The sequence below is a fragment of the Solanum lycopersicum genome, chromosome 4 (assembly GCF_036512215.1).
Source record: "Solanum lycopersicum chromosome 4, SLM_r2.1".
NCBI lineage: Eukaryota > Viridiplantae > Streptophyta > Magnoliopsida > Solanales > Solanaceae > Solanum > Solanum lycopersicum.
The window spans coordinates 50242084-50265601 of NC_090803.1; the positions used below are offsets into that span (position 1 = coordinate 50242084).

Genomic DNA, 23518 nt, shown 5'->3' on the forward strand with positions numbered 1-23518 from the left:
ATAGTCCTATACCTACAATAAATCGAGCAAGTAATCTAAAAGACTAGGGAAATGATTTGGCTACCTTACTACAAGTTATTTTTTCCATTCTTGTTAAATTGGGCATGAAATCTTTATATGCCAATCTTTATTGGCTACGAACTTATTTCATCATTTTCATATTATGAAGATTATGGGGCATTGATTAGCCATTATGTTTTACTCCCCTTTATTGGCATAATATAAGAAGTCATTATAAGCCAATTTTTATTTGGCTATAGCCATTATTTGATCATTTGCATAATGTGAAGATATTGGAGCATATATATTGATTTGGCACAAGACAATAACTTGTTAAAAAGGGGTTGTTCACCGATCAAAGTGAACGTAGATCATGTGATCTAAATATGAAATTCAGTATCTGCCCGACACCGAAAAGGGGTGGTTCACCGGATAAAGTGAAACCAAGTGCAGTGTCTTCCCCACACCAAAAAGAGGTGGTTCACGGCTAAAGTGAACCGAATACTTTCTTGAGCATTTAACCGACATAGATCATGTGAGCTAAACATGAAATTCAGTGTCTGCCCCACACCGAAAATGGGTGGTTCCACCGGCCAAAGCGAACCACATCATACCTAGCTCTCTTAGGTGGAATCCATTTGCTAGTTTCCTATGCTGGCAACATAGTTCTAAGACTAGGAGATTTTCGGAGACTCTTATCCACCTCGATGGAGCCTTACTCATGAGGCTTAAATGTGCTGGCACAAGCTCATTGTTAGTCTATCGGTGCTTTGCTCAACTTCTTTTTCTTTATAACTTTTAGAGTTGACTCAAACATTATGGAAGCTTGCTTCTAATCATGAGGTTTACTTAAATTTTTGGATAACCGTTCATCTCTTTCTTTAATTGATGAAATGTTAATTTAACCTTACATTATCATCTTGGTGTTAATGAGACTTGTCTCATGATTACTAACACCCTCTTATGTGAGTATCTTTAACATTGGTCATGCTTAATTTGGCATAACTTAGTTATTAGCCAATTTTATATCATATTTTGGAAATAACATTGTAAGTAAATTCTATTCAACTTTTTGGACAATATATTGCTAGCCAATTTGTTGGCATAAATCAAACTATGATATTATCACTATCAATTAACTCCATGAATGTACTATAGTTATTTCATCATTCTAAGCAAGTATACATTTAACAGTGAACTAAACTTCACGAACGATTCATAACAAGTTCATCTTCTCGAATACAATTAGGCATTACAACTTCTTTAACTCATGCAACTAATACTCTAATCATACGAATCAAATCTATAGGCCTCATTAGACATTAGCAAATAAAAAAACGTACACATAATGATCAATTAGCACCATAAACCAACAACATGCTCGAGATTACATCTACGTACTATTATAATCGAAAACAAGGATAACTAAGGACATGGACGTTCAGCAACGTTATTGGGAACAACCTTAGTTTCGATGATCTTGAATACATACAACATTTGAAAATCCTCTTTAAAAAAGGAAACCAAGAGAAAAAACCCACAACTTATGTAGAATTGAATCTACGAACACCACTTTGCACTTTTTAACGAAAACTTTGAAGAACTTCTTGAAATCGCTTAAGGAGAACTTTTGTTTTTCTTGCATTTCTTTACTGCTTTCAAGTCGTGCGTTTCTTAGTGAATGATCGTGAGTTTAGGTCTAGGAACTGAATATTTAGTTTAGCTTAGACTAATTAACTTGATTAATAAATCAATTAGCTAATTTACTAAAACGCCCCTCCTAAATTAACTAGAATTAGTAGAACACTTGACTTAACTGAAATCTGGAAATTGCTTAGTGGTTTTGGTTTTGACCAATTAAATTAATTAATTAAGTTTCTAATTTAATTAATTAGGTAACCTAGAGTAATTACTAAAGTACCCTAAGTTGTTAGGACCATAATCAACCCTTTGGACCATCCTAGATTAGGTACTTGGATGTTTCTTAGTTAGTTACTTGTCTAGTGTAAGGATTTTGGTTTGACCATTTAAATTACTTAATTAAGTTTTTAATTTAATTAATTAAGTGACCTAGGGTAATTACTAAAGTACCTCTAAGTCAATAGGATCATAACCAACCATTTTGGACCATCTTAGGTTAGGTACTAGGATGTTTCTTAGTTAGTTACTACGTTAGTGTCACTCGGTTAGGTCTTAGATTGTTGGGTGCACTAGTTAGTTTATTTGGTTAGTCCTAGGTTAGTTAGCTAGTTAGGTAATTTGGTTAGATCCTAGAGTTGGTTAGGAAGATCAGACCCACATTGCTTGACCCCCACATGTGTGCCTGCCCTAACCACCCTAACCGAATTCTTACACATGTGCTTAGACATGGGTTGCTGCTCATTTCTTGTTGTCCCAAGGATCGTCACTACATCCTTGGGCACTGCTTACTCTACATGATCATTTTAAATGGTCATGTGCTATGGTACCTAGGCTTGACGCTTGGATGTCTTGTACAAATGTAATGTTGTAAGCAATGAAATCTATATTATAGCTTAGGGCCGTCATTGCAGGTACAATTTCTAAACAAGCTTGGATTATATTTAAATTACTTGTGTATACATAGAAAATTGGCTAGCACCTTAAGCCAATATTCTCCAACATGCCCAATATTACTAAATATTGGGCATTAGATGCCTATGTACCCCAATACATATTCTTAAAATCTAATAGACTCTTTACTAGGCATGAACATTTTCTGGAATGTTACCAAAAACATGGAAGAGCCCTTACTTGGATAGAATGATGAAGAAAAGAGAAAAAATGACATGTGTTAAGAATGGAAAAGTATAAAATGATGAATATAAGTGATCTGTAAATTTAAAACACGTGAGGATGACACAATTATAATAGAGAACTGAAAATACAAAAAATACCCTTTATAACAAGTGAAGCATAAAAACTATAGGAAAATCTTTACTTGAATAAAATGCTGAAGAAATGAGAACAAATGTGATGTGCAAAGAAATGATGAATACAAGTGATGTGCAAATTGAAAATGCTGGTAGAACATATAGTTGTATAATAGGGAACTGAAAAATGAAAAATATCTTTTGGAGCACTAAAGCATGAAAAGAGCCCTTAGTGGAGATAATGTTGAAGAAAGGAGAATAATGGTAGATTATAAACTAATCAAGAAATACTGAAAACACAAGAGGAAGATACATAATTACAATAGGCAATTGAAAAGGCAAAAATACCTTTTAGAGCAGTGAAACATCAAAACATGAAAGAGCCCTTACCTGTATAGAATGTTGAAGAAAGAAGAAAAACTGTGATGTGCAAAAAACAATAAAGTATAAATTGATGAAGACAAGTGATGTGTAAATTGATAACATAGGAGAAACACACATATAGAGTAATAATAAGGAACTTAAAAGACGTAAATACCATTTAGATAAGTGAAGCATGAAAGCTTAGAAGATCCCTTACCCGGATAGAATGCTGAAAAAAGGAGAAGAGATGTGTTAGGCAAAGTATAGTGGAGTATAAACTGATGAAGACAAGTGAAGAGTAAATTGAAAACACGTGAGGAAGACACAGTTATAATAGAGAACTGAAAATACAAAAATACCCTTTATAAGCATTGAAGCGTAGAAACTATAGGAAAACCCTTAGTTGTATTAAATGTTGAAGAAATGAGAAAAAATGTAATGTGCAAAGAACCGATGAAGATAATTGATGTGTAAATTAAAAACACTGATAGCAGACATGTAGTTGTAATAGGGAACTGAAAAGAGAAAAATATCTTATAGAACACTAAAACATGAAAACATGGAAGAGCCCTTACCGTGATATAATGCTGAAGAAAGGAGAAGAATAGTGAATTATAAACTAATCAAAGACAAGATTGAAAACACGGGAGGAAGACTCATAATTACAATAGGGAATTGAAAAGGCGAAAACACCCTTCAGAGCAGTGAAACAACATAGCATGAAAGAGCTCTTACCTTTATAGAATGCTTAAGAAAGGAAAAAAAGTATGATGTACAAAGAACACTGGAGTATAAATTGATCAAGACATGTGATGTGTAAATTAAAAACATAGGAGAAAGACACATAGTAATAATAGGGAACTTAAAAGACGAAAATATCCTTTAGATCAGTGAAGCATGAAAGCGCAGAAGAGCCCTTAACTGGATAGAATGCCGAAGGAAAATGTGATGTGCAAAGTATAGTAGTGTATAAACTGACAAAGAAAAATAAAGTGTAAACAGAAAACACGGGAGGAAGGCACGTAATTATAATAAGGAACTGAAAAAATGAAAATATCCTTTAGAGCAGTTAAGTATGAAAACATGAAAGAACCCTTACCTGGATAGTATGGATAGATAGAAAACTAAAGAAAGGTGAAGAATTGTGATGTGCAAAGAAGATTGGAGAATAAACTGATTGAGACAACTGATGTGTTGCAAACAACATGCACAATCACAGTCACAACAAAAAACCACACTTGAGGCCACAAATAAATCAAATAGGTTCATTTCATGAGATTATTAACATAATGTCATTTTACATTCATCCCTTATGTTTTCCCAATAATATCGAGATGATGGTCACGCTATTACAAAAAGGTGGATGCAACTTGTAAATTGTAAATTTGATCGATTTGATACACACACGAAAATTTTGAAAGATTAAAGCTATATAATATTTGAAGTACAACAACTTAGATATGTGTTAGCCAATTTTAGAATTTCTTTTACACAGATAGATGTAAGATTCAAATTTCTAATCTCACTTAGAGAGGTGTACACAATCATTGCATTATATACTTCGAACGTTCGAGTAGCTCGTGATGCCATTCGGTAAGGTACGAACCACATTTTGCACTCTTATGAATAATTATGGGTTCACACATTTATATTTAAAAATCTTTTCAAATATAACACTACTTTATATGATTTAAGGAGGAAAACACTGGTTTACTTGAACCCGGTAATCCTCAATTCTAATGGATTGAAATAGCTTGAGCTAAATAAGTCGAAACAAATTGAATGGGTCGAATTTCTTTTTGCCATCCTGGATATGGACTACGAAAATTCACGATTTAGCAGCATTCATTCACGATTTAGCAGCATTCGATCAAAGATATATAGTTGAAATAAATTGATATATTACTAGCCAAACAATGGAAGGGACGCATTACATCAAACATTAAACGCCAAAGGCACTATACATACATCAGTAGGTGCACGCAAGCTAGTTGTGGCACTACCGTTATAAAGCAAACAAATGTACTCGAGACGAGAAGGGCGAAAAATTGTGCACTTCCTTCTATAGGTCTCGGCCACGAGTGTGTCGCTTCAAGAATTATACTGGGAGATTTTAACCCTCTACTAGCAGGTTCCTCATTTTATTTTAGATGGAAACAACCTCTCTACCTTTAAGAGGTATTAGTAACGTATGAGTACACTCTATCTTCCTCAGGCCCTACTGTGTGGAAATAATTTCACTCGATATGTTGTTTCCCTCCTTACTCCTTAGGCCTGATATCAATCCCTTCAATAATTAAGCCAGCTTTCCTGTCACCTCCCTTTACCTCTGTTAAACTAATCTCTACTTCAGCTTCTTGTCCCCTCTTGACAAAGAATTCTCCCAACTCTATTTCCATCCACCCATCACTTCTCTGCTTAGGACGACACCCTTTTGGTGCATCTTCCGTTTCCTCTCTCAATATGCGAGCCATGTGGTGGGTGAATATTCCTAACCGTCGCGGGACTACTTGGTATCTGTACTGTCTCCTTCCTCCCTGAGGGTTCAAATAAAATGTATGTGTATATCTTTCATGCCCAGCAATCCCTACTGAACTCTCTGCAGGTTGGTTTTCAAATCCACAGGTCCTGGTTTTTGTCGTGAACACAAGGTAAGCGCCATATGTAGTGTCAGGGGAGAGCATATTTGTGTTTATTTTGCCAGATATGTCAAACCAGCAGACATCAAGAAGCTCGGCAACTTCTGAAAACCTATTAATTACCACACAAAATCAATCAAACATCAAATGAAAAAATGCGGCCTTTGCCCTCCTTACTTCTCTTAAACAATCATCAAAAGTTGTGTATATGTGTGAAATATATACCTCGACTCAGGAAGGGAAATCCATCTCCAATGCCTAGGCGTATCGACCCAAACAATTTGCAACGACCTTGCAGCTAACATGTAACATTTCTTTCCACTCCCTTTCTCCAATGAGAAGCTCTAATTTAATTTGCATCAACAGTGCTATGTCAGTCAGATGGATACTTAGCAAGTAAGCAACTAACAAAATGAAGCATCAAGTGTGGGTCAAAGCATAGAAAGCAAGAGGAAAATGAGTTATTATATCATATATGGACCAAAATTCAAAAGCAAAAAAGATAAAGAATGTCACTTTCATATACTTAAAACTTGATGGTGGAGCCACACTATCTATTCGTGGGGCCAAACAGGTCCCATTAGTAATATTTGTTTTTCTTCAATTTCCTTTACTACTACTTAACAGTCAAAGGACAAAAAAGGCAGGGAAAAAGGGATAACAGTGACAGGGAAAGGCTATGGTTTATGCAACCTGAAATGGAAACCATAAGTTTATAACTGATTTGAAAGCTACTAATTTGATATCCATGCAAAACAAAAGTACAACAAACACTAGAAACTCATTTTTCACATTGATAGACTATCATTTTCACACACATGATGTATTATAGATATATCATCAAACTGCTCGTTTATAACAACTATATGCATGAAATAATCTTCCAGTCGACTTAAGATCTAGAGCAAGATTTTAGTAGAGACTTCAACGACTTTGTTATGTTTACTGGACCAATTCAATCTATGAATAGCAATTCTAGAAACAAATTTGGATCATTATCATTTACCCGTCAATTTATGTTTTCATATGTACACTGTATAATCTGTAGTAAAAAATGCAAAAAAGTGTTAATAGGGAAATCAATACATAGGCATACGCCATAAATATAGATTTATCTCTAATGCAACACGGATAATTTCCATTGAATAATCAAACAGATCTTTTTCCCAATTCACTCTGCTTATTTATTCATAACTTGCCAAATAATTCAGAGAACAATCTTTCAACAACTGAATGATATAGTTGCTTGAGCGACGTAGAATCTTCTCTTATGGTATATAATTAACTTGCACACATTTCATATTTGAAAGTCACCCAATAAGGTAAATTAAAGCATGAAGTAATGCTTAATCGATCGATCAATGTTCTAGGCTTTTAGTTCAGAACAAAACGTATGATCGATGCGACCTACCTAGAATACACATACTCCCATCTCGTTCAACTTAAATACCATATTAGCCATTTGCATCTCCCCTGAGTTATTTTACCAATTCATCATTATTTGCTTCTTCTTTTTTTATCTTTTGATATATTTATAATCTCTCCACACATATGGTGAAAAAGGATGCTGCCCTCTTGATCAGAAGTGTTTCCATTCGAGATTTTTAGATATGAAAAAATCTTGATAGGTGTTTCATGCAAATGAAGCCTACACAGTGCAAATCTAGATTAGTCCGCCTAAAATCTCTCTCCAATTTGGACAAATACTACTCACACTATCCATGCTAATTACTAAGGGTAAAATTGGAAAAAAAAATTACTAGTTCTTTTGTTGATTTTATGGATAAATAGTGGCATGCATTTATTTAGTTCAAGAATGTGACATTAATTAATTAGCAACAACAAAAACTGAATATTGAATAAGTTAATAATAAGCAAAAAAAGTTAATTATAATTGATTATAAGTTACTAACCCTGGTACCACCGTCGATGAGAATAGGGTTATCACATAGGTATAAGTAAAGGTCTTTCTTTGAACCGAAATTAAGTGAATCTGGACCGTCAATGGACCGGGAAATGATATCATAATAATCCGGCGGCAGAAACCGTTCCCAAACGGCGTCGGATTCAGCTGCTGACCGGAAAGTTGAAGCCACCAGCGCCAGCCGGCAGGCGTCCTTGGGGCTCGTCAACGACAGTGCCGTAGCTATACAACCTTCCGGCAGTTCGTCGCCGCAGGCGAATCTCTCCACCGCCATTCACTGAATTTAGTAGACAGCAAAATATATATCGTTGTATGTATTTGGATGAATTGTAGAGAAGATCGTTATAAATCATGCCGGGTGAGTAGGAATCTTGGCCTATTTATAGCACACTTATTATTCTTTAAAACAACGCAAAAGGCCTAAATTTACTTGTTTATTCTCTCCCTATACTTTTTAATTAGGCTCTTCATGGTTATTGGCAAAAAAAAAAAAAAATTGAATCTCAATTCAAACCAAATCAATTTTAAAAAAATAGATATTAATTGAGTTTGGTTTTAAATTTTGAAAATTAATATTACTTGATTTGGTTTGGGCTTTATCAAAAAAAAAATTATAAAAATAATCAAACTGCAACGATAAATTAGTTATATAAATTTTATAATTATTTATATATTATTCAATATATAAAATATATATATATTTTGTTGAAGTATATTTAACATAGTTTTTTAATTTTATAATTTTCTCAATCCCAAAACTCTAGCCGGACTATAACAATTCTAAGTTCAAGTTCACATAAAATAGTAACACTTTATCGCAATTAAAACACTTTTTTCGTGTAACAATAACTTTTGTTAGTATTGCTTAATTCAATCGACAATAGCTTTTCTGTCGATTGTTCATGTGTTAGATGTTTATATCTATCGAAGTATGTCCAAAAAATACTATTACTTTCAAATCGGATAAACAAGAAAAACTAATCAAAGCGAACCAAACGGATAATAATCAAATTAACCGATGTTTATTTTTCGTTTGGTTTAGTTTTAGAAATTTAGAAAATTGATTAAATTGGTTTGGTTTTGATTTTAGTTAATAATCGATCCAAATCGAACCATGAACACCCCTACTTTTGATTGTCATGATTTGTTTTTAAAATCAAATTATAAGAATTTTGATTAATGTTTTACAATGTAACTATTCATTATATTGATATGTCAAAATTTCAATTTATACTACTTTTTCTATAATTTTGAATATCTATTTTTTTAAACATATTGAATTAATGCAATCTAAGTTAACTTTGAGAATTAATCAAATTGACTATCGAAAAACGTAATATTACAATTAAAGCTGGACAGAGGGAATAACTACATGCTTAAACTATCATAATCTATAACACATACTCCACTCCACTCATCCCTTTTTAATTGTCATGTTTCATTTTTAAAAAGTTAATTTAACTAATTTTTAAAATTAAATTAGATCACATTAATATGATGTTTAAAATTTTAAAAAAATCAAATTATTAAAAAACTTATACAAAAGATACTATAAATTATAATATTTTATATATTAACATGATGAAAAAGATATATCATAAAATGTTAATTAAATTTTTTTATTATTTAACTCTAAGAAAAGAAATGATAACAATAATCAAATATTGGGTTCAAAAAAAAAGACATATAATTTCAAGTTTCACAAAATTTCTATTTAAAAAATATTAAACTCCTTTACGTTCAACGAACAAACTAAAGGAAAAATCAATTTAATAAAATATTAATATCAATAAATAAGTTTAGTCCAAAAAATTTATCAATCCATTAACCAAATTTAAAGTAAAATTGAGTGAGTGACGAAAAAGAAAAAACTCTCTTCCCAATTTTTTGGATATCAAGAAAAATATATTCAATAAATGAACACATTAATTTTCCTTTCTCTCACTATAATAATGAGGGACAAAGTCTCTTTCCAAAAATTAAAGAAACTTTTCTTTTCACTCTATTTTTGAATTTTCCATTTCCCTCCCTTTTGAATTTTTATGTTTCCCATTTATAGTAATCCAAATCCAACAAGTTGATCAGCCGCTCATGGTTTTTTATTTTTAATTTATATCCTAGATAGTATCTAACGATATTTTATTGATAATATAATTAAAGAAAACAAACCTCAATAGAGATGAGTACTGCTCATGAATCATGATTCCTTTCACTTTGTTTGAATCATTTTTATTCGTTGTTTTATAATGTATTATATTATATATAGATACAATATTTGGCTAGACTGTATTATTTGTTGTTGTTTAATAACGTTTTAATTGTTTTGATTTAATAATATCGTACTGTATTGTAATTTATAAATTTACTAAAAATATCCTTAATTATTTTAGGGTCGAAGGTTTGGCTAAATATAAATATTTAAGATAAAGAGTAAAATAGTATTTTTAAATATTCGGTAAAGATATAATTGGAAAAAGAAATCAAATAATAATGGGAACACACCAAATCGATTGTTCTATAAAATATGTATTTTCAATGTTACGTAAAAACAAAATTTAACAATATAATATAATACATTTTAAGTAACAACTAAAACAAACATTGTACGTATAGTAACGAAACGATATAATACAAGAATAAGAAACGACGATGCTCTTTTGTCATATTTATTCACCTAATTTAGTTCCTTACCAATACTGCAATATATAATGTTAGAGGTTATATTGATAATGTGCATTAGAAAAATAATGCACAAATTATTTTAATATATATTGTTAATATCTTATTATATAATACACCCTTTCAATTTGTGTACAATAAATGTAAATATTTGATATAAATTTATTTTGTATTAAGGTATGTATCATTAATACATAGAAATTTATGTTATTAATTATTAATATTATTGTATGCATCAAAATATTTAAAGATATACATGCCTCTCATGAAAACTTTTTCCATATTTTTTTTATCGTATGTGTGGCGGGTACTTTTATAAATAAAATAATATATTTGAAATTATATAACACATACTAGTTTTAATAGATCAAGTCAAACATGATTTGAAAAATAATCTTAACATATCTTATATGAATATAACTAATAAAACATTACTAATATACAATATTCATTACTATTTTTATACACCCTATCAAAAAATTCTTTAATATATATCTACACAATAAGTTAAATTGTGTTTACAAACTATAAAATAATTAAAAATTATGCATGATTATTTTTATTACATAAATATAACTTAACTTTCGACGCTCTAATGTAAAATCATAAAATTTTGTTGTCATATTAAAATTTTATTTTCATCCACTATAGTTAATAATTATTAACCTTTATCCATATATTAATAGTATAGTTATGGGAATATTTTGTCCAAATAATAATGTATATATTTTGATTTTACAGTTATACTTGATAAAATTTAATAATTTTATTGTTTATAGGTAAAGTTCAGTTGTAATAAATAAAAATTTATATGGCTACCTATGTGTTAATATTTTCCATAGGGACAAAAAATAATTTTTAATTATTTTCTAGTGTGAAAGTATAGCAAAAAATATTATCACTAGAATATTTATATATTTATAATTTAAATAAATAATATAATTGTGAAATAGACCGACGAAAATGGAGTGCGGCGAGCAGCCACAAGAGATCAAAGGAAGGGATGAGACAATCTATCTAGAATATTACCTACGAAACTCATTTTCCTTTCGTTACTTTTAACTAAAAATCATTTTTCTTATTTATAAAAAAGTTTATTTTATTTTATTTTTAAAAAAGAATTAAAACATTTCCCTGCATAACAAACATTATAAAAGTAAAAATCAGGAATGTATTGTTGAGATTTGTTGCATGCCTCTTCTCTCACAGAAAAAAAAAATATTTTTTGATCATAGGCATCTGAACTTTTTACTTTTTGAGAGATTATTAAGAACCTTCTTCCTGAAGAAATTATTAAAGCATAGAATAAAGTTTTATTCATTTTAGTTTCATTGGAGAGTGGCAAGTACTGGATAAGAAAAATGCCATAAGAATCGAACATTGCATCTTGGTCGAAAATGTAAATAACACATAATTCCGCTACCACCCAATTTTTAATGCTGAAATTAGTGTCCTAATTAATCACACATCAAACATTTGGATCTAATCAGGCAAATATTCATAAATATATAAGTGAGTGGTAAATTAGCACACCTAGTCTAGAGAGTATGTTAAAGTTTTTATCGAGACTAATTAATTGTTATTGAACTTAATGTTACTATAAATTTTAAAAGCATTTTACAAAAAGTGTTAATCATCTATAAAAAAATAATAATTATTTAATAGTAATTATGTTATTATAATTAATTAATTATTAATAAAGATTATTTTCACTGTAAGGTGTAAAGAAACAAAAAGATATATACTCTAATTTTATTTTATTTTGGAATGTGAATTTACAGTCACTGAATAAAATGAGGGCAATGTTAATGTTTTCTTTTTTAAAAATTCAAATTTAGATAATTTTAAAAAATAAAAAAGAAAAAGAAGAAAAGCTAGTTGTTAAACTAGCATATAGCATGTAGAATGTTAAAACAAAAAAAAGGAGTGTTAAAAGTATGGAATAAATGCTGTGGTTGAATCCTTAGCCATTAAGACTAAGCTTTGAGAACATGCATATTCCCCTTTTATATACTATGGTTTTTATTTTGTAATATATAATGGCCCCTTTTATATTCTTTTTCTTTAACTTTTATTTTGTGGGATATAAAGATTAAAGAAAAATTAAGAAAAAGTCAACCTTTTCTGAGTATGAAAGAGAAGCAAATTAAAGGAAAAGGTTCAAAAGCTTAGGCCTTCAAATCTGACCTCACTTGTGTGCAAGACACGTCGACATCCCATACTTGTTACTCCCTTGTCGCAATTTATAAGAAAAGTATTACTCTATAATGTTTTATTATTTCAATCTTTGAGTTAAATATGTGACTTTAATAAATATTTGAAGATGTATTTTTATTATAATAATTGATATTATATTGTAGTTCTTTTGTGCAATTTTTATATATATGACCTTTTAGTTTTTAATGTGAAATTAAATGGAATCAATTAATCTAGATTAAAAGATTAATCAAATTAATTTTCTAGAAAGAAAAATGACAAGTGTTATGAGATGGACGGGGTCATTCGGTGTGCATTGATACACATAAATTATATCTATCAATGGATATAAAGTAATCGTTGTTCAAATATAGAAGCCAATAAGGTTGGAATCGAATTTCACAGAATATGATAAAAATTTTACTGATATATATAATGAGAACATACTATCTTTATTTCTAAAATGATTTTCGACAATCTAAGTTTCAAAGACATTGATTTTGTTATTGCTTAGTTACTAAATACTTAGTTGTTTATCAATGAGAATGCGAAACTAAGAATGTGGACTCTCATTCTAGGTCGCAATGTCGATCCATTTACTTTTACGAAACTCTAATTAAATAATTTTAGATCTAAAATGATCTTCTAAAGTATAACTAGAGTCCTTCCTCATCTAAAAGATATTACCGTAAGTCCTCACAACACTTGAGCATTGCTTTAACAATTGTTAATCTAAGTCTCAAATAGACTATTACTGTTAGGTCCCAAATCATTTGATAAAACCCCAGTCCCAATATTTTCATGCTTATGTCATGCTCTGAGCCTACATCCTAGACGTGGTCGGCATTTGAGAGTCATTGCTGGTTTTCAAGCGAACCCTTGATCTGACTGACTACTTAGCGAAAGGCTTACTTAAGCGGTAAAAGGCTTAAAACAAAATTTTGTAAACAATTAAACTCAAAGTAACTACCCAACTTAAACTGATTGTAAAATACTCAATTACATAAGTATAATAGTTTGCAAAAACATCTCAAGAAAACGTAAATACTAAAAGAGTCCTAAACTCTATCTATTGATGACTCGATTAATGAAGATTGATGTCGGGACAAGACCCATGACATCTCAAGACTCTGATTAGAAAATAAACGTGAAGACCCCTGGAATGTAAAGAGTCTCACCCAAGCTATTTGAAGTGCAAAGTACTGTCAAAGAAACACTTGTTGATGCCCCTGAACACCTGTATCTGCATCATAATAGATGCAGGTTGAATAACATCAGTACATTAAATGTACGAGTATGTAAGGAAAGATGAATGAATAAATAACTGAATCGATGAGATTGGACGAATAATCACCTCAACTTAACTCCAATACAAAAACAATAATAATAGATGCAGTGGTTAAAACTTCATAAATAGAAGATATTAACTCAAGGATGAGTAAAAAAATATAATAAATTATTTTGTACTCTTATTTGGGAGTTTGTCTAACCAACAACCATCATTATGAGTTATGTGATGATATAGTGTCTTGCCAAGCTATCAAAACCGTCTTATACCTTGCCGGGTTATAGAACATCTCAACTAAATGAATCCACTAAGGAATAAGAATTTATCTGAAAAGTATGATCCCTTACCCATGCTGACATATATGGTTTATGAGGATTTTGAGTTTTCTGAACTCATAGAACGGTGCTCAATACTACTCATAATAATAAATACTCATGCTCAAATGTATAATAAGTATTCTTTCTCTAGTTTGAGATAATTGCTCAAACTATTTTCTTAAAAGATGTAACATCTCTAAAATACCTCTGAACTCATAAATCCGTTTAGAGATCAAAGTTTCTTTTTTCATAATACACTCTTTTTCATGTAAAAATGAAACATGTGGGAAATACTTAGTTCCTTATACTCTTTCTCAAACTCTTCTTTACTTCCTCAAAAACCGAGTTTAAAACATAAATGTTGACTTTAAAAGATTCTCAAAATTTATAATTCAAATAGGGTCCATTATGAAATATAGAAATGAATGAATGAACTTAAGGATCTCAATAATAATATAGAAAACTCGACACTGGAAACTCAAGAACTCAGAATTCAACGATATCACTCATATCAAGAATATTAATTTTATAGGGTTTATGCTAATATATAGACATGAACAATTCAACACAAGAATATCAATAACAAAAAAGAAAACTCAATACACGAAATAAAATTTGAAAAAGAATCATTAACTCAAGAACTCAAAATCAACTCATCTTTGATTTCTTAGAAAATTAGCTTAAGATCATTGTTGGTTCAGAGGGATTCTCAATAATAACTCAATGAAAACTTTCAAACTTTTCTCTTAAACTCGCTTAAGTTTTCAACATGCATTAATACATGTGATTAGGATATGTCGAAATATTCAAAGGTAATTGAAGCCTATAGGAGCTCATACATAGAAGGGAAACGTGACAACAACTTAAAGGAACACACATCTGATGATACAAGTTGAGATTGACTAGCGGCCCCTGGTGTATGGCTGGCGCAGAGCGCCAGTCCTCGAAATTTAGAAGTCAGGCCTGGGCGCACTACTAGTGCGCCACCCTATCCCCCTGTCCAACATCCCATTGAATTCTCAAGCTTAAATTAGGACTCCAAATTAGTTTAGAATTGAGAAATCGTTCCTAAACTTTTCTTGTTTTTCAAACCTGAAACTAATACATGAGAAATTTCATAAAATTCCTTTAGAGAATATAACTTTACTAAATATACAGGTGTTCATGTGATACTAAGCATGAATAACACTAAAAGATTCACAAAATAAAAGAATCAAAAACCTCAATTGTTAAAGAATTGAATTCAATATTAAGAACATCGAATGAATTCTTTAGATGTATCAATTTATTGACTTAAAATTGAGATGTAGGGAGTGAGGACAAACAAATCAACAGTGTGAGAAACTTTTCATATCTGGAAAGAACAAAGACTGTTGCCGAAAATTGATGGAACCTTGAGGACGCTTGAAACCTAGATTTTTCTCCTTTTGGAACCTTATTGTAATTCCTCTAAGCATTAAAGAACATGAAAAGATGTTGCAACACTGATTACACTCTTAATTATGTGAAGAAAAAATGTGGCTAGACTTAGAAGGGACGAGAAAAGACCAAACTATCCCTCAAAAACTATTGAGGTGCCTTAAAAGAGAGGCTTTACTAAGACGAGCACATCTTTTGAGTGTGAGATTGAAACGAGGCAAACTTGGAGGAGTTGGAAGGATGACTCAAAAACCTTTAATTTAATAGGTCATGGACTACCTAATTTTTTATGTGCTAAGAGATATGATTGTTTGAAATTGACCCAAGTAAAATCTCATATTGGAACTCAATAGGTAAAAAAACATTTAACTCAACTTTGTGCGAGGGGATTCTAGTGACCTTAGTTCATATACAAAATCATTCATAAACTAGAGAATTGACCTCAACACCTAAGAATAATTAAGAACTTTAGGTACATTGTTATTTACAAATGAATAATGGTTCAAGTCTTAACTTAGAAATTTTCAGAATGTTATTAGTTGTTTTATCTAATCTTAACTTCTTTTTCCAATTACGTAAAGAATATATACATATTCTGATGCATGCCTTCACTAGCATTCATAGAAAATGAAAGAACTAATCATATAACAAAAATTATCGTCTATAATTTCTATATTCACAACTATTTTATTGGTACTCTCCTTTAGGGGTCCACAACCTCAGCCAGTTGCGTAGCCAAAGATATCGTCAAGGATGTTCAAACATTAAAAGAGTGAATTCTTTTTCTTGCCGAGTAGGTGCACAATACATTTTTTTTTACTGATGAGTGAGTGCACCAAAAGTTAAAATTAAATTACATATCATTTAACTAAATCATACGAAAACTTAAAATTATAAAAAAGGCATAATACATAAATATACCTTTTAAATTTACCTCATTTTATATTTATACCCTCCAACTGTAAGTATGCAGAAGTAGGCACTAAAACATGTATAAAATTGAATAAATAGACACACATGTCCTACGTTACATTCTAAATGACAATTTTTGTCCTACCTGGTGTCCGATGTGTATTATGCCACATAGCGGTCATGTTTCTACTTGTTCAACTTTATACAAGTTTAAGTGCCTACTTATGCGCACTCAAAGTTGGAGGGTGTAAATGTTAAATGAGGTCAAGTTAAAAGACATTTTTATGCATCATGCCTTATAAAAATATTAATGGTATACATCAAAACTAGCGGAGAGAAGTCAAGAAAAAACAATTTTAACTCTTAGTTGATTACACCCCCTTAGTTCATATTAAGTGAATTCTTGAGATTTTTTTCATAATTCAAAATAAGTGATTATTTTTTTAAAGTTCAACAGAATTATTGATACTTGTTTTCCCTCTCTTTTAATAAGATTTTTAACTATTTTACATTTTCTAAAAGAATAATTTAGTAATAATACAAAGAATAACAATTGAAAGTACTTTAATTTTATTTTCAACATGACTTTAGAAGACTATATTATACTCTAAAATTTCACTTAATATGAATCAAATATATAAAGAAAACTATTTTATACTCTAACAATTCACTAAAATAGGATTGAGAATATATAGAAACAATAAAATTTTTATAATTAGGTCAATAATTCATTGAATAATCTGTATCATAATTCAAGGCTAGAAATAAAAAGATAAAAAAAAAATGTGTTGAAATATAGCAATCTAGGGTCAAACCTAGGACCTCAAAGACACAAATGAGTACACTTACCGCCAGACAAAAAGTCTCTGTTATTTTTAATCATGTTCATTTATTAAGATATCTAGTTGATAAAAAATATTTTACTTATATCCATGGTCGAATTTTTTGACAAAAGATGTTCGGCTGTGTAACACCCCCGAAAATTCTACCTTACATCAGACCTTGAAAAGTTTCTGCAGTCTGGTGGCACAAAAGGCCCGTAGATATATCTACAAACCATATACAGGTTCGTGGAACCATGCTCTACATATTGGTTCTCAGGTCTAAGGTTCACGAGATGATTTACGGGTCGTAGAAAGGCATTGTGGTAACCAAGTCCTGAAACACTTCAGTAAATTTTCTATGGATGAGCGAGATGATCCATCAAAGTTTTTATGGAACAAAGAAAGGGTCTTTGAGAGGGAGTATGGCCTGTGGATCTTTGTACAGACCGTATATAACCTTCCGTAGATGGCTTTTGTCAATTTTTAAGAGGAGATATTTTAAGTATTTTCCTAACCTTTAAAAATCTAAACCCCTAAATTTTTACGCCTAATTAAGGTTACTAAAATCGTCTGGAACAAAGTTGTGTTGAAAGTTTTCTTGTTGATTGAGTTTCATTATAAGATTCTACTTAGGTCAATAGTTATATATAGTAAGGTGACCCATGACCTATCAAATTAAAATCTATGAATCCTCTTTCAAATGCCACCAAGTTTGACTCATTATGAGTTTGGAGTAAGACTATATGCCTGTTTTAGTAAAGCCCTGTCAGGCAGTCATTGAACTACAACTGTACCTACAGTCGGTAGATATTTCGACGATTGGTAAACCCTTCCTAAGCTTTTTAACCCTATTCTAAGTCATTTTTGAGTGTTTTAACGATGTATATAATTCAAATAACAAGTTTTTCTCTCCAAATCATTAATCTAAAAATTCAAGAATTTAAAAATTCTCTTAAAACTCATCTAGGGTTCCTCTTCTCCATCAAGAACCCTAAGAATTTCTTCCCAGAAATTCAAGATGCAAAGAGAAGCCTTCTACCCAACATTTTCTCAAGTTCTTCCACTCTAAGAACTTCATAAAATAGTTTATTCTTTCAAGATCAATCCCTAGGATTTTAAGCTCAAGTTAAATGAAGTCTCTACCAAAGTTTTCGTTCTAAAAGGTTCATAATCAGGTATGTAAAGCTATCATAATGATAAAATGAGTTCGTTCTCACACCCTACATTTATTTAAATGCAATAAACAATTAAACTAGGGCTTTACCCTTAATTTTGAGTATTCTTGATTTGAATAGTATCATTGAGTTCTGAGTTCTTGATTTATGATTACTGAGTTTTCTATGTTGTTATTAATATTTTAGCATGTGATTTTGAGTTTTAATTTTTGAGAATCTTTCAAAGTAAATATGCTTGTCTTAAACTGATATCCTGAGAAGCAAAGATGAGTTTTGACAAAGAATTTTAAACATGATTTGAGTAAGAGTATAAGGGGACTAAGTTTTTCCAAATGTATCACTTTTTACATTGAGGAAAGAGAAGCTTTGATTTCTAAAAAGAGTTTATGACTTCAGAGATATTTATGGCGGTTAGAGAATCTCTCGAATAGAGTTAAAAGTGTATTTTTATTATATCACTTAATATGTTGAGCTCAAAGATGAGTAAGTGTTTATGTACAGTTTTAACGATTTCACTTCCTTATTTCTTTATATTTGGTTGAGTATATATTTATATATGCTGTGATCCATTCATTTAGTTGTTTTATTCAACTATATTACATATTTGTAAGTTCAATGTACTGATGTTATTCAACCAACATCTTTTAATGATAAAAATGAATGTTCTTAGGATCCTCAACAAGTGTTTGTTGAAATCACTTCATCCGCTCGTTAGCTTTTGCGTGAGACCTTGTTGCTTCCGACGGACTCCAGTTTTATGAGGTGTTAGTAGAAGCTCTCTTGAGGAGTCGTGGGTCTTGTCCCGAAACTCATCTTTGTACAATAGATGCTTCATAGATAGACAATTTTGGAGAGTCTTTTAGTTTCTGATGGTTTATTCAAAAACTTATGTTTTAGAGAGTTTTGAGATTTATTACACTATCGATTTAACATTTCTTTCACTTTGATGCTTGTGTATGCAGGAGTTAGTCTTCCACTTGTAGTCCGCCAACATGAAGGTTTTGGCATTTTTGTTAATGCTGATATGGTCTGCATTACATGGGTCCATTATCCATTTCATTGACCCATTATCCCACTAACGGAAAGGTAATTAACTATCCATTATCCCATTAATAGGAAGATAGTTAACTATCTATTATCCCACTAATGGAAAAGTGATTAATTACTCATTATCACACTAATGGGATAATGGTTAACTAACCATTATTTCACTACATGGATCCACTACCCTACTACTCTAGTGGTTGGTAACTTCCCATATCTCTTTACCGTTCTTGATGGAAGAACGATTATAAATATGTCATTTGGTTCAGAGGTCCTAAGCACATTACTTCTAAAAACTCCATACCATCTAAGAGTGAGGTTTTGAGTGCTTAGAAGATCTTTTTGAAGAAAAGAAGAATTGTAGACTCCGACTATATCGCTAACAATGACTAGAGGTATGTCGATCACTCTATATTTCCGCTGCTTCATTGCTCTGTAATGTCTTACATTTGGTATCAGAGAAGTTGAATTTCCTCTGCTTTGTTAATTGTCAGAATTCTCTAAATCGCCTAAATGGGTTCTTAAAAATTTAGACCTTGTTTTGAAATTTTTGAACACATTTTCTAATATAAAAGGCAAACAAATTGTTGTTATGTTGCATAATGTTCAACAATAAATCTTTTATTTGATTTTGAGTTAATATTTAGTTATTCATATAATTTATTTTATTGAGATTTACCACAACAATATTAATGAAATGATATTATATATTATATTTTGATTCACTTAAAGAAATAAATGTCTAAGTGATCTAGAATTTATTTGATTAAAGTTTAGCCACATCATCTTTAATTGAATAAAATTTTAAAAGTTAAGGATCACATAAAGAAAATTTTTAGACATTAGAATTGTAACTAATTATGCATGATATGATAACTTAATTTCTTTATAATTAAGTTGCATAATTAATTAAGATGAAATATTAAATATTTTTCGTAATTACCCACATAGATTTTGAATGAAAGTTAATAGTTTGTCATAAAGATAGAATATCATGCTATTAAATTGATAATTTTATCATAAATATGAATCTAATTGAATTAAAAGTTTATCCCACAAATAATTTTTATGTCGGTAGATTCAACTTTATATTACTTGCCTCAAATTTATGTTAAGTATGTATGTATATTTTTTGCAGTTATGCAACATGCAAATTTATATGATATTTGTGATATCCCAAACTGAATGGTGAGAACTATAAGATTTGGAAGAAGATAATTATCCTTCACTTAGGGTGTATGGATATTAATTATGCTATCAGGAAAGACGATCCGCCTATTAATGAAATCAGCACTCAAGATGAGATTTTTCTTCATGAGCAATGGGAACACTCTAACCGTTTGAGTGTTATGTTCATTTAGACCAAAATATCTGTTGGTATTCGTAGTTCTGTCGAACAGTATAACAATGTCAAGGTATTACTGAAGGCTATTGATGAACAATTCGACACTTCAGATAAGGCACTTGCCAGCACCTTAATTATGAAATTATCATCAATGAGGCTCACTAGTGTGAGAAACGTGCATGAGCACATTATAAAAATGCGAGACTTAGCGGCTCAACTAAAAATTCTTGAAGTTGAAATGTCTGAAACTTTTCTTGTGCACTATATCCTTAATACTCTACCTGCACAGTATGGTCCCTTTAAGATCTCTTATAACACACATAAAGATAAATGGTCTATTAATAAACTCATGGCCATGTGTGTTCAAGAGGAAGGTCGACTACTACTAGAAATAGGAGAAAGTGCATTCATGAATACTCAAGGAAAGAAGACCAATCAAGACAACAAGAGGTCTAAAGAAAAGGCACCACTTGAAACAGACATAAACAAGGAAGCCAAGTGTCGCTTGTATAGAAAGAAGAAGCACATAAGGCATGATTGTGTCAAGTTTTACCAATGGCTTGTTAAGAAAGTCACTTCTATCTCTCTTGTTTGTTATGAAGCTAATATGATTGATGTTAATCATAACACGTGGTGGATTGATTGTGCTTCTACAATCCATATTACAAATTCTTTGCAGGATTTAAAATACCTGCGGAAGCCAGTGGGAGCTAAACGAAGCATCTATTTTGGAAACAAGATACAGTTGGATGTGGAAGCCATTGGACATACAATTTAGCTCTTAGTAGTGACTTTATTTTAGAGTTGGAAATTTTTTTTATGTTCCTAATTTTTCTAGGAATTTAATTTCAGTATCAAGATTTGTACCTTTGGGATATTCCTTCTTTCTAGAAGGTGATTCAAAACTATTCTATTAATCTAAACTTATTGGATGTGATACATTGTCTGATGGTCTTTTCTCTCTTAATTTACAAAATGATTCCACTCATATTGTTATGCATGTACAAACTGGCACTAAAAGATGTGTTATAAATGAAGATTCCTCTATCTCATGGCATCAGAGATTTGGACATATCTCCATCGATAAAATTAAGAGATTTGTAAATTATGGAGTACTTAGTACTTTAAATTTTACTGATTTTGATACTTGTACAGATTGCATTAAAGGCAAGCACACCAACAAGTCAAAGAAAGGTTCCAAGAGGAGTTCAGCCGTTTTAGAAATCATACATTCAGATATATGTTGTCCAAACATGGATGCATATGGTTAGAAATACTTTATCACTTTTATAGATGATTACTCATGATATATGTATCTCTACATGCTTCATAGTAAGAGTGAATCAATAGAAGCCTTTAAAGTTTTCAAGGCCGAAGTAGAGAAACAGTGCGAAAAACAAATTAAAATTGTGAGAACTGATAGAGGTGGTGAATATTATGGTAGATATACAGAAGATGGACAAGAACAAGGTCCGTTTATGAAGTTTCTTCAACAAAATGGGATTGTTTCCCAATATACTATGTTTGGTTCTCTAGATCAGAATGGTGTAGCAGAAAGAAGAAATCAAACATTATTAGACATGGTGGTAGTATGTTGAGTAGCTCTAAGCTACCTAAGTCCTAGTGGATTGAATCTCTTAAGACAACAACGTATATATTAAGCCAAGTTCCAACCAAGGCTGTTCCAAAGACACCTTTTGAGTTATTCAAAGGTTGAAAACCTAGTTTGACACATATACGTGTATGTGAATGCCTTTCTAAAGTTAGAATTTACAACCCACAAGAAAAGAAACTAGATCCTAAGACCATTAGTGGATATTTCATTGGATATGCCGAAAGGTCTAAATTATACATATTCTATTGTCCATCTAATAGTACTAGGATTGTGGAATCAAAAAATGTAAAATTTCTTGAAGATGACTTAATTAGTGGGAGTGATCAATTTCAGATACAATTCTATAAGAGATCAACCTTCCACTTCAAGTCAAAGATTGATTGTTGTACATAATACCCCTCAAGTTCAATTGGCCGTTGAGCAATCACTCAATAAGATTCCACAAGCTGCTGAAAACATGCATATAGATCAAGTTGTTCAAGTAATTCTTGAAATTATTGAACAACTAGTTGAACAACATAATCCAAAGAAAAATATTGGTGCAACATTGAGACGATCTACTAGAGAAAGAAAATCATCAATTCCTAGTGATTTGTTGCATATGTGCAAGAATCTGACATTGGAGTTGAAAATGATCCTAAGTCTTTTTCACAAGCCATGAATCCTAAATAGTCTGAGTTGTGGTACAGCCATGAAAGAAGAGATAAATTTTATGAAAAGTGATGAGGTCTGGGATCTTGTTGATTTTCCTAGTGGTGTTAAAACCATTGGATGTAAATGGGTTTTCAAGACTAAAAAGGACTCATCAAGAAACATAGAAAGATATAAAGCAAGACTCGTTGTTAAAGAATTCACTCAAAAGGAAGGAATTGATTACACAGAGACAT

At 30.9% G+C, this 23518-nt stretch overlaps 2 protein-coding genes across 2 annotated transcripts; one reads left to right on the plus strand and one right to left on the minus strand.

Annotated features, from left to right (window-relative positions):
- Window positions 1-5135: 5135 nt before the first annotated feature.
- Window positions 5136-8250, minus strand: LOC101266815 (putative F-box protein PP2-B12). Its single transcript, XM_004237446.5, has 3 exons — window positions 7807-8250; window positions 6119-6237; window positions 5136-6005 (listed from the first exon to the last, which is right to left on the minus strand). Exons 1-3 carry the CDS (start codon window positions 8089-8091, stop codon window positions 5516-5518), a joined length of 894 nt encoding a protein of 297 aa, XP_004237494.1. The 5' UTR covers window positions 8092-8250; the 3' UTR covers window positions 5136-5515.
- A 9945-nt stretch (window positions 8251-18195) lies between these two features.
- Window positions 18196-21794, plus strand: LOC138348156 (uncharacterized). Its single transcript, XM_069296768.1, has 3 exons — window positions 18196-18274; window positions 19590-19654; window positions 21033-21794. Exons 1-3 carry the CDS (start codon window positions 18196-18198, stop codon window positions 21792-21794), a joined length of 906 nt encoding a protein of 301 aa, XP_069152869.1.
- The last annotated feature ends 1724 nt before the right edge of the window (window positions 21795-23518 follow it).